At 44.2% G+C, this 12,495-nt stretch overlaps 1 protein-coding gene across 1 annotated transcript in view; it reads left to right on the top strand.

The window, feature by feature from the left end:
- The window catches only part of SUDS3 (SDS3 homolog, SIN3A corepressor complex component), a 41,525-nt gene that overhangs the window by 25,782 nt on the left and 3,248 nt on the right, over positions 1–12,495 (top strand). Inside the window, exons 11-12 of the mRNA XM_081251623.1 lie at positions 8,953–9,037; positions 12,285–12,370. Of these exons, the coding sequence (XP_081107749.1) occupies positions 8,953–9,037; positions 12,285–12,370 (171 nt within the window). The remainder of the gene's footprint in view (positions 1–8,952; positions 9,038–12,284; positions 12,371–12,495) is intronic.

The following is a 12,495-nucleotide window of genomic DNA, read 5'->3' as shown; positions in this document are numbered from 1 at the left end:
TTGTTTCCTTCATTTCTTTTTCATTTCTTTCTTTTTTTTTTTTTTTTTTTTTGCGGTACGCGGGTCTCTCACTGTTGTGGCCTCTCTCGTTGCGGAGCACAGGCTCCGGACACGCAGGCTCAGTGGCCATGGCTCACGGGCCTAGCTGCTCCGCAGCATGTGGGATCTTCCCGGACCGGGGCACGAACCCGTGTCCCCTGCATCGGCAGGCAGACTCTCAACCACTGCGCCACCAGGGAAGCCCTTTCATTTATTTCTGATCTGATCTTTATGATTTCTTTCCTTCTGCTAACTTTGGGTTTTTTTGTTTTTCTTTCTCTAATTGCTGTAAGTGTAAAGTTAGGTTGTTTATTTGAGATTTTGCATGTTTCTTGACGTAGGATTGTATTGCTATAAACTTACCTCTTACAGCTGCTTTTGCTGCATCCCATAGGTTTTGGGTTGTTGCGTTTTCATTGTCATTTGTTTCTAGGTAATTTTTGATTTCCTCTTTGATTTCTTCAGTGATCTCTTGGTTATTTAGTAGCATATTATTTAGCCTTCATGTGTTTGTATTTTTTAAAGCTTTTTCCTGTAATTGATATCTAGTCTCATAGCATTGTGGTCAGAAAAGATATTTGACACCATTTCAGTTTTCTTAAATTTACCAAGGCTTGATTTGTGACCCAAGATATGGCCTATCCTGGAGAGTGTTCCATGAGCACTGAAGAAGAAAGTGTATTCTGTTTCTTTTTGGATGGAATGTCCTATAAATATCAGTTCAATCCATCTTGTTTAATGTATCATTTAAAGCTTGTGTTTCCTTATTTATTTTCATCTTGGATGATCTGTCTATTCATGAAAGTGGGGTGTTAAAGTCCCCTACTATTTTTGTGTTACTGTCGATTTCCCCTTTTATAGCTGTTAGTATTTCCCTTTATGTATTGAGGTGCTTCTATTTTGGGTGCATAAATATTTACAATTGTTATATCTTCTTGGATCGATCCCTTGATCATTATGGAGTGTCCTTCTTTGTCTCTTGTAATAGTCTTTATTTTAAAGTCTATTTTGTCTGATATGAGAATTGCTACTCCAGCTTTCTTTTGATTTCCTTTTACATGGAATATCTTTTTCCACCCCCTCACTTTCAGTCCTTATGTGTCCCTAGGTCTGAAGTGGGTCTCTTGTAGACAGCATATTTAGGGGGTCTTGTTTCTGTATCCATTCAGCGAGCCTGTGTCTTTTGGTTGGAGTATTTAATCCATTTACATTTAAGGTAATTATCGATATGTATGTTCCTATTCCCATTTTCTTAATTGTTTTGGGGTTGTTACTGTAGGTCTTTTCCTTCTCTTGTGTTTCCTACCTAGAAACTTTAGCCTTTAGCATTTGTTGTAAAGCTGGTTTGGTGGTGCTGAATTCTCTTAGCTTTTGCTTGTCTATAAAGGTTTTAATTTCTCCATCAAATCTGAATGAGATCCTTGCTGGGTAGAGTAATCTTGGTTGTAGGTTTTTCTCCTTCATCACTTTAAATATGTCCTGCCACTCCCTTCTGGCTTGCAGAGTTTCTGCTGAAAGATCAGCTGTTAACCTTATGAGGATTCCCTTGTATGTTATTTGTTGCTTTTCCCTGGCTGTTTTTTTTTTTTTTTTTGGTGGTATGTGGGCCTCTCACTGTTGTGACCTCTCCCGTTGCGGAGCACAGGCTCTGGACGCGCTGGCTAAGCGGCCGTGGCTCATGGGCCCAGCCGCTCCACGGCATGTGGGACCCTCCGGACTGGGGCACGAACCCATGTCCCCTGCATCGCCAGGCAGACTCTCAACCACTGCGCCACCAGGGAAGCCCTGGCCTTGCTGCTTTTAATATTTTTTTACTTGTATTTAACTTTTCATAGTTTCATTAATATGTGTCTTGGCATCTTTCTCTTTGGTTTTTTATCCTGTATGGTAGTCTCTGTGCTTCCTGGACTTGATTTACTATTTCCGTTCCCATTTTAGGGAAGTTTTCAACTATAATCTCTTCTATTATTTTCTCAGTCCCTTTCTTTTTCTCTTCTTCTTCTGGGACTCCTATAATTCGATTGTTGGTGCGTGTAATGTTGTCCCAGAGGTCTCTGAGACTCCTCAATTCTTTTTTCTTTATTCTGCTCTCTGGCAGTTATTTCCACCATTTTATCTTCCAGCTCACTTATCCGTTCTTCTGCCTCAGTTATTCTGCTATTGAGTCCTTCTAGAGTATTTTTAATTTCAGTAAATGTGTTGTTCATCACTGTTTGTTTGCTGTTTAGTTCTTCTAGATCCTTGTTAAATGTTTCTTGTACTTTCTCCATTCTGTTTCCAAGATTTTGGATCCTCTTTACTATCATTACTCTGAATTCTTTTTCAGGTAGGTTGCCTATTTCGTCTTCATTTATTTAGTCTTGTAGGTTTTTACCTTGATCCTTCATCTGTAACATATTTTTCTGTCGTTTCTATTTTTTTCTTTTCCTCTTTTTGATGGATGGTGCTGTATTCCTATCTTACTGGTTGTTTGGCCTGAGACGTCCAGCCCTGGAGTTTGCAGGCAGTTGGATAGAGCCAGCTTTTGGCACTGAGATGAGCATCTCCAGGAGGCCTCACTCCGATTAATATTCCCGGGGGTCTGAGGTTGTCTGTTAGTCCAACGGTTTGGACTCGAAGCCCCCACCACAGGAGCCTGGACCTGACCTCCAGCCTGGGAACCAAGATGTCACAAGCTTTGTGGTGTGGTTAAAAAAAAAAAGAAAGAAAGAAAAAACGGAGCAGTACAATATCAAAGAATAAAAAACAGGGCTCCCCTGGTGGCGCAGTGGTTGAGAGTCCGCCTGCCGATGCAGGGGACACCGGTTTGTGCCCCGGTCTGGGAAGATCCCACATGCCGCGGAGTGGCTGGGCCCGTGAGCCATGGCTGCTGAGCCTGCGTGTTCGGAGCCTGTGCTCCACAACGGGAGAGGCCACGACAGTGAGAGGGCCGCGTACTGCAAAAAAAAGAAAAAAAAAAAAAGAATAAAAAACAAAATAAGATTAGATAAAAAATATAGTAGGAAAAATAAAACTATAATTGAAGCAACTGCAACAAGGTAAAATAAAACCACAGCAGGAAAAAGAAACCAAAAGGTGGTGGGGGGGACAAGCCAATAGAAGAGAACAATAACAAAGTATAAAGAATAAAATAAAATTAGAAAAATAGAAACTGTATTAAGAAAAATAAAAATATAAAAGAATCAGCAACAGTTGACAACAGGGTAAAAGAGCACCCCAATCTAAAAGAAGAAAACAGAAAAAAAAAAAAAGTCTTACCTAGGTGGGTGGAGTTTAGGCAGGGCTGGAACTTGGGCAGGGGTGGGCTTTAGGGTGGGGCGGGACCTAGGCTGGTGGGCGGGTGACTTTGGGCATGGGGTGGGGCCTAGGCGGGGCAAAGGTCAAGCGTGGGGCAGGGCCTCTGCTTAGGACCTGGGCAAGGGGAGAGGCTGCACGTGGAAGGGAGGGCCTCTGGAGAGTGGAGTTCGGAGTTTGGAGGTAGGGCCCTGCGGGAGGCTGTGTGACTGGGGTTTAGGCCCAGGGCGTTGGAGGGGTTCCCCTATTGTAGGAGTGGGGCTCTGGGTGGGGGTGTGGGGCAGGGCTTGGGCTCTGTGAGGCAAGAGGGAGGCCCCGAGGTCAAGGGATTAGGACCCAGCCTGCTGGGCTCCCTGGTGCCTAAGCGGACAGGGAAAGTGCTGGCCCCGTTCCACTCCGTTCCTTCGCGCCCCTCCCCCACCATCTTCCCCAGGGTCTCCCTCATCGCTGGACCCCTAACCATGGGTGGGTCCCGCTGGGTGTAGGAACTCCTCCCCTCCCCCAGCCGCCCCTCAGGGGTGCTGGTCCCAGAGGTCTGGCCTTTACTTTTGCTCCCCTTTCCCTCCCTCCCACTCCCTCAGGACCTGCGTGGCTGGAGGGCGCCTCTGGGCAGCGGATCAGGCCCGGGATCTCAGCAGGTTCCTGGGGGCCCAAGTGGGCAGGGGGAACCTGGCCACACTCCTTTTTAATCCTCTGCCCTCCCAGTGTTCCCCCAATTTCCCCCTTGGGGCGAGTGACCCCTTCCCCTCCCCCAGCTGCCTCTCAGGGGCACCAGTCCTGTCCTGCCTCCACTTCTCCCCCTTCACTCCCCCCACGCCCCACGTCCTACCTGGTTGCTGGGGGTTCCTCCCGTCCCCTTAGGTGTCCATAGTCCCCCACTGGTGCCTGGTCGGTGCCCTAGTTGTGAGGAGCTGCGTGCCGTCTTGACTGCCCCCTGTAACCCTGATCTTAGTGACTGGTGCCCCTCTCATTTGACGACCGTTGTTCTCAGAGGCCAGGTATGTTGTGTCCTAACATAACTTATCAGAACACAGCACCACTAGGTGGCAGGCCCTGACAGCTCAGCACCCTGAGGGGCAAAATAAAATGAAAAATGTTTCTAATAATGAAAACCAAGTAACCTTTAAAGATCAAGCCCACACATAAGAACCATCTTCAAAAATGATAAGATTTATCACTAACATTTTTACGGAGCTGTGAGTCTTAAAGCCACGTGATATTTCAAATGATGTTCATTTTGTCATTGCATTGCTTCTGATCTTCCTCCTTCTAAGGCTTAATCCTTAGACTTTGTGAGACATGTCTTGAGGATGAAAATGCAGTAAAATAAAATTCTTGTTTTTCTAAAGAAAGGACCCACGGTGACTGGTGTTTCCTAATGTAGACAGTGGTCAAGTGGGATGTGGTAGATCACCTAAGCATTTTGGAGGAATGTCACAATCACTGTCTTTCTCCCAGTGGCGGCAGAAATCTGTCCAGTGTCTCGGAGCATTTTACTATTTTAGTGACTTTAAAGTTGCTTACTCTCTTGTTAAATATCGAGACTGTTGTTTTCTGTATTCTGTGTGTTTCCCTTCTTTGGCCTTGGAGGTCAGGTTCATGACTCATCTGCTGAAAGGCAGGTCCCCCCCCCCCCCCCACGCATCAGGAAGGTGTTTGCCAGGAGTCCTCTGCAGGACCGGCCTCTCAGGTCTCACCAGGCTCCTGATGTTTGGCTTTTGTGTCCTTGTCAGTTTGGAGGCTTTCATTCTTCCTTCTTTTCCAGCAGTTGTGGCCTGTGGCTGAGAGGTCGGCTGAATCACTTTCTGCTCTTTCCAGTGATGTGGAGTACTTTGGTGAAACAGTATTTCTGGCAAAACATGTTTCATTCAGTTTTAAATGACTTCAGCAAAATGGGCGTGGTTTGGGCTTCCCATCTTGGCCTGAACGCTTATCAAGCTACATTTCATTTTGAAAGATAAGCATCTTCCCTTGTCCTGGGTCTCATACTGCTTTTAAGACATTGTATATCCTGTAAGTTTTCCTCACATTTTGATTTGAACTAATGACCCTTCTTAGAAAGTACTGCGAAAGTAGCTGAGATTTTAAAGTAACTCACTGATGGTGCCGGTGGACTGTTTTTTCTTCCCTCACTTTAAATCCAGCACTGCTGAAGTGAATTCAGTGAAGTCACCCACTTGTATGGGTGGATTTAACCCTCCAGCCTTCGCCTGACACGAGAGATTAACTCAAAACAGTGACTCTTTACAGCTAGAATCAGGATTCCTTAAAGTCCTGTAGTTGTAACATGGTATTCATGGGGTTTTTTTGGGGAAATGACGCGTTAATATCAGTATTCCCAGTAGGATACAAAATTAAATTAATTCTACCCCTTCCCTGCCCCACTTTTTGACCCACCTTCTAAAGAAATTGCTTTTTTCCATAATAGTAGCGGTGGTTCTAGTTTGTCAGGTTTAACAGTAGAGGCAGAGCTTTAAGAACTTAACTGTAGGGATTCCCAGGTGAGGATTTCCATTAGTAATAAAGTCAATTTGACATTTGGGGCTTGTTCTCTGAGGCTATTTAAAGTGTTTTTTCAGCAGAGATGAGTTGTAGCTTGTAAAACAGGTTAATTGGCAAAAAAAAAAAAAAAAAGTGATAATGTACATTTTTACTAATTTAACTTTATTTTTGTTTTTTTAACATTTTTTTGTGTCTAAACATATTCTGAATCCCCCCTCCTTTTAATTAGTATTTAGAAATCAGCAAGTAAGTTTGTATGTTATGGTTGTCATATACTGTTTGGTTTCATGTTGAAACCGCCGACCCAGCATGAGCACTTTAATTTCTGAGGACTTTTTTTTTTCCCCCAGGGAATTTGGGTAATTTACTAGATTTGATATCCAGGGATAATGGTTCCCCAAGACCATTGTGTGGTGCCTGATAACCGCTGGAGGTCCCAGGGCCTCTGCTTCACGAGGACCTGGGAATCAGCTGGTTTGGGAAACACGCTGGTGAGCTCTCCTGTGGAGCCCAGGGAGCACATGGAGCACTGCTGGGCATTCAGGCCACCACCATCCGGTGGTCCCAGAGCAGGCGGATTTGGGAGGTGGCCAGATGTGCAGGTCCCAGACCGCTTTCCAGGGGTAGTAGACCACATTGCATAGTTTACTCCTGATGTTTACTTTAAAGCCAGTCGGATGGGTAGGGGTTTGGGTGCTGAGTGCATCTGAAGGAAAATGCAGCATGTCTCAGGAGAGTTGTCTCACTTGTCTCCCAGAGTTGTCTTTAACAGACACTAAGACATTAATTTGTGACATTAAGTTTTCTTCCTGCCCTTTGGTTACTTTGGTGTTTTTCAGTACCATAACTTATAAGAAAGTACTATTTACTCTTTGATTACAAGTAATACCTGTTTATTCTGGAAAGAAGAAAGCTATGCAATAAAAAGAATATCATTCTTTTATATTTTTATAAAACTTTATATTTTTATGAAATTTTAATATACACTTAATAGACATTTTAATATAAATTTACCGATTTTTATGTATGTGTGTATATGATACACATGTAACACGCATTATGTTGTATTACGCACACAGGGACATAAGGGACGTAGTTTTTTTCTTGACTGAGCAGTATATTGACCACATTTCCACACTAGTAATATACTACACCACACCCATGACCTTTCTTTATTTAGAAAGTAGTATCAGGATGACTTGAGGCTAGTTGCATGTTGTTTTGTGTTTTTATCTCTTTAATAACTCACAACCCCCATAGAATAACTGTGAATGTTCTCCCCTTCTGTTTTTATTCTAACCATTACTCAAGACATTACCATTTACATAGGATGGTTGGCTTAGATGTGGGAGGGAAACTCAAGTTTGAGTTTTCTGTGAACTAATTGAACCTTTCCTCATGCACTTTGTTAATTCAGACCTTGTAATATTACATATTTAGCATAATGGAGGTCCCCTGACCCAGTTTACCACCTAATCCCTGGCCAAAAGCAGCTTTCAAGCTGGGTCTAAACGAGTCTCGCTGTTCTAATTGAATTTATGATTTGATTTCCTTTAATGGTGTTCTCAGGAAGTAAATTGACTTGGAAACTTGAGTTTTCCGCTCCTAAGTAGCAGGTTAAAGAATGTTTAGAACCTTGATTGGAAAAAGCCCATTGTGGGAGTGAAGTACCTCCTTTACTGTGATATCTTAGCAGTGGATTATTTCACTGTACCAGCAAAACAGAGTCTGTCTTCTTCCCCCACAGAAATAATGGTTAGATGCAGTGCTTTGCTGGGAGATGTGTTTTGGTGGAAGTTATATGAGTTAGTGGGTCTGTTAAGCCAACTCTCTGCAGCCAGAATGAACCAAAGGTTATCTTGACTGAACTGGGCTGGCCTAGGCCAGGGCTGCCAGCAGCAGCTCAGCTGATGTTTCCAACTCCTGTCACCCAGTAGCTGCTCCTTCCTCCTGTGGCAGCTGTTACTGACTCATTTGGGCTTTGGCCCTGGCTTCCTCACTTTTCATCCTCTGCCTTGTCCCTGAACTTGTAGAAGAAGGTGAGGGTGGTCCTACACTACAGAATAGATGCAGGGACTGAAAGGGGGGAGTCTGTCTTATCTACTCCATTCAGAGCTGCCCTCCCGACTGACCAGGCCAAATTAGATACCCTTTGGTGCAAGTCTAACAGTCAGAACTTCACCTAGTTAGTACTTTCCAGGTGTGATTATTTCATATTTGTCACTGCCACTGTATTTGAAGCTCCTGACGGCAGGGACCTTGTGGCCTTGTTCACTGTCCACTCCACCCTCCAGGGTGGTCAGTGGTACACAACAAGTGGCTAATGAGTATTTGCTGAATGAGTGATCAAAGTAAGGACTGAATTTGGCTTGCCTTCTTGTTGATGACTTACTTGGACAAATAGAAAGTATATAACGGGACAGTCTGTTCAAGCCCACCTGTTCATTTTGTCCACCCAACCCTCCTCAGTGTTTTGGGGTGGAGGCAGAAAGTGGGGACAGAGGTTTTACTTAAAAAATTATAATTTACTTTTTGAACTGGGTCATATAGTTCAAATAAAAAACTAAAATACAGAGTTAGTTTTCTAGCCCTTTCCTTGGCCCTCTTTTCCACTCTGCAGTGGAACCAAGAATGTAATTTTTAGACTTAGAAGGAGATTAGGAGGTCATCTGATCTAATCCAAGGATGGAAGCCTGTAAATTAAACCTGAAATCCAGGCTGTTCCTCAACTATAAATTAAGATTCCTTTAATTATATTTTTTGTTGTGTTTTTTTTTTTTCTTCCCTCCTTTGTGTCCTTTCTTTATTCCTTTTCTAAATTTGGGCCCTTAACAATACTGTATACTTAAAATTTGTTAAGAGGGTAAACCTTATGGTAAATATTCTTACCACAAAAGGAAAGAAAGCCACAAAACAATAGTTATAATAGAGGGTGGGAGAAAACTTTGGGAGGAGGTGGATTATGTTTATGGCCTTGATGCTGGTGATGGTTTCACAGGTATGTACTTATCCCGAAACTCATTGAGTTGTATACATTAAATACGTACTACTTCTCACATGTCAGTCATACCTCAATGAAGTGGTTAAAAAAATAAATGTGTGTCTTTTTTCCCGCAGGTACCACAAGAGCCAGGCCATCTATCTGGAGTCAAAGGACAACCAGAAATTGAGTTGTGTGATCAGCTCTGTCGGAGCCAATGAGGTAAGACTGAACCTCTGTCACCCTTTAGGAAAGCAAAATGGAACAAACCTGCAATGGGAGTGCCACCAAGAAAGTACGGTGGAATCACAGTGTTGTATGTGGTTTAGATTCTAAAGTCAGCACTTTGAGGCTGAAATTGCACATAGGCAAAATCACCCTTAAAAATCCCTTACTTTGTATGACTGCAGTTTATGCGGGTTTGTGTAAGCCTTGTGGTTTTGTGAACTCCCTGCAGAGTAATTGAGTTGGGCACCACTGTGATAGACTGCAGGAAAGGACACAAGGCAAGTTGGTGTGATGTCTGCACGTTCAAATCCTGCTTCTTATTGAGGCAGCCATCTGCTGAGGATGGGACTTGCCGTTGGAGCATACTCTGTCTTTGCTGTTATTTCTCTCGAGCTTTCATGTGCACTCAGATTTGTTTCATGCTCTGAGGATCTAACAAGGCACCTGGCACAGGGTCTGGCACACAGTAAGTGTTCAGTAAATGGGTGCTGGCCTGATCTGACCCACACACTACTCTTCACCTGCCGTCTCTCTAATCCGACGTGTCCTGTTGTGCTTCTGAACAGTGAGCTACCAGGCTCATACCCTTAGGGACTGGTCTCCTCCAGTCTCTCTTATAGGATGGGAGCTGGTTGAAAGTCAGCTCTTAGGGTCATGCTGAAGGATGATGTGACTAGCCTGTGAGCTCTCCAGCTGACCCTTCTTTAGGAGGGTGTCAGCAGTGTGTAACTGGTATTTTTAATAGTCAAAAAACAGTTTGAAACGTTAATAGCTTATTTGGCTTGATCTTTTATCAGTCCACAAATGTCTGCAAAGAAATTGATTATTATGTGTCTACCTCTGTAACTTATTCGTGCCAATGCATAGTAAGTCTAATGAAGGTGGATTATGAAATAACTTAAGCCTATTCTATTCTCCCAGCTTCCTGAATTGAAAATGCCCTCAAATGTGACTAGTTGGCAAAGTGATTGTTCACTTAGAAGTTAGGGAGAGCCTTCCAGATATATGAATGTCATTTTCCTCTGGGCTCGTGATCTGTGTGTCACCCTAAGCCAGGTCGGAACAGGGCATCTCAGAGCCGCTGCCCTGGCAGGGGGCTTTGCAGTTTCACAGCAGAGCACGTGTGCCTGGTTGTGTGGGCTGCTGCACAGAGGGCGTGTGGCCTCCTCGTCCCTGAACCTAATTTCAGAACCCATGCATTATTCTCTGTGACACCTCAGGACTTTTCAGGGAAACAGAAATGCAAGTTAGATTTTTTTCTCTCTCTCTGTTGAAGATTGTCACCCTTTGACATAATAGAGTGTTAGCGAAGTCTGACAAGGAAACGGTGACACTGAGACATGTCTCCTGGAGGGGAGAAGCCTCAGTGCGTCGGAGGCTTGCAACAGGGAAAACATTTCTCACTTCTTGGAAGTATTCCAGCTCATTTTTTCAGGTGAAATCCTAAGTAACACTGAAGCTACTTGGCTTCTGCATAACTTGACTCTGAGCATATTTGGTGCGTGGGTCTGAGCATGTCGGTGACTGGCTCTTCAGCCCTCCTTGGGGTCAGTTTTCAGTTTAAAATGGTTCTGCAAGGTCCTTCAGAGGCTCAGCCTCAGGTGAGGTCTTTATTTTTAAACAAGTGTATTTGACTTTAAAGTCTCTTTGTTGTTAAATAATCACAGTAAGGAAATATGAAACTGAGAATAGCTTTCTCTTTTTCTGAATAAGCTTTTTTTAAAAAATAAATTTATTTATTTATTTTTGGCTGTGTTGGGTCTTCGTTGCTGCGTGTGGGCTTTCTCTAGTTGCGGTGAGCGGGGCTACTCTTCGTTGTGGTGCACAGGCTTCGCATTGCAGTGGCTTCTCGTTGCGGAGCGTGGGCTCTAGGTGCGCAGGCTTCAGTAGTTGTGGTGCAAGGGCTTCGTTGCTCCGAGGCATGTGGGATCTTCCTGGACAAGGGATCGAAGCTGTCCCCTGTATTGGCAGGCAGATTCTTAACCACTGCGCCACCAGGGAAGCCCTGAATAAGCTTTTTTAAACCTGACAACTGAATGGGCAAAGGAGGAGCTATATTTGTAAACTTGTACTTGCATATATAGGTGAGATGCAGATCTTTAAAAAACTTATGCTTTTGTCTCCATCTGATCATGTGTTAATAACATGGATGAGAGAAGGGGTGAGAAAGCAGGGAACCAGGTAAGAAGAGCAAGGGGCTTTGATGTCAGATGCCAGGATTCCCATTGGACAAGTGGACTCAGTGTTGCTCTTCTGTAAAATGGGGGTGATAACAGTACTTACTCCATAGGATTGTTCTGAGGATGAAGGAGCTTGGTCAGTTTGGTCAGCACAGTGTCTGGCCCCCAGTAATCTCCCCCGCAAGTGGGTCAGGTGACCGAGGTGGCAGCTCTCCTTGCCCTCCCTGGCTACAGGATGCCACATACCAGGTGCACTTGGCAGCTCTGGCAGGCCCCATGCTGGAAGAGCTCGTTTTCAGTTCTAGGGAAGAATACATCTGCCCTGTACAGTGCCAGACGTCTGATCCCATCTGTGGGAGAATGATGCGGTCAGGAGGGAAGGACTGTCTTAAGCTAATTTGGCCTTCTCAGCATCCTCATTGGGCCTTTGCTCACCCGTGGGCATTTCTTTTGTTGTTAATTTTTCTATCTTTTGCTGTTAGGACCATTAGCCTTAATTGCCAGGAAACCAGAGAATTGAAAGGCTATACTATGGAAGTCCCTAGGGGCAAGGAAAATATTTTCTAATTTGATTGTAAGTTTATGAATATATGTGTCTTGAATGTTGATAATACTATAATCATACCATATCAAAAAGAGTCCTTAAGGGGACTTCCCTGGTGGTCCAGTGGTTAAGACTCCACACTCCCAGTGCAGGGGACACGGGTTCGATCCCTGGTCGGGGAACTAAGAGCCCACCTGCTACACAGTGAAGTCTAAAAAAAAAAAAAAAAAAAAGAGTCTTTAAGATGAAGGCAAGAATGGAACTCAAGAACACCGTGCTTTCCATTTTCTTACTCAAAGGTGTAAGAGAAATGAGTTCAAGGGTGATGCCTGCTCTCTGTGGTGGAGGCATGCCTTTAGGAGGCCAGAGGTCAAGGCCTGTGAATTCCTCACGGGTTGACAGGAAGAGGTTGCCAGCTGTCTGGCTACACCTAATTCATGCAAACATCCCGATGCTCTGGAACATTTTCCCCTCAGGATTAGCCTCTCATCCTGTTCCTTTTCCATCTCCCCTGCAGATCTGGGTGAGGAAGACAAGCGACAGCACCAAGATGAGGATTTACTTGGGCCAGCTTCAGCGCGGGCTCTTCGTGATCCGCCGGAGGTCAGCGGCCTGACTTTCTCCAGTGTTGTGCTTCCCTTGACCCCTTTTCTGGAATGGTTTTTGGTTTTGTTTTGCTCTTAATAGAAAGTTTTTAACTTGGGACTTGCTACTTGCTTGGCCTTGGA

Source organism: Mesoplodon bidens, assembly GCF_964165515.1.
Source record: "Mesoplodon bidens genome assembly, chromosome: 13".
Taxonomy (NCBI): Eukaryota; Metazoa; Chordata; class Mammalia; order Artiodactyla; family Ziphiidae; genus Mesoplodon; species Mesoplodon bidens.
Note: the sequence above shows the minus strand (reverse complement) of the source record. Positions and strands in the feature narration are given on the sequence as shown.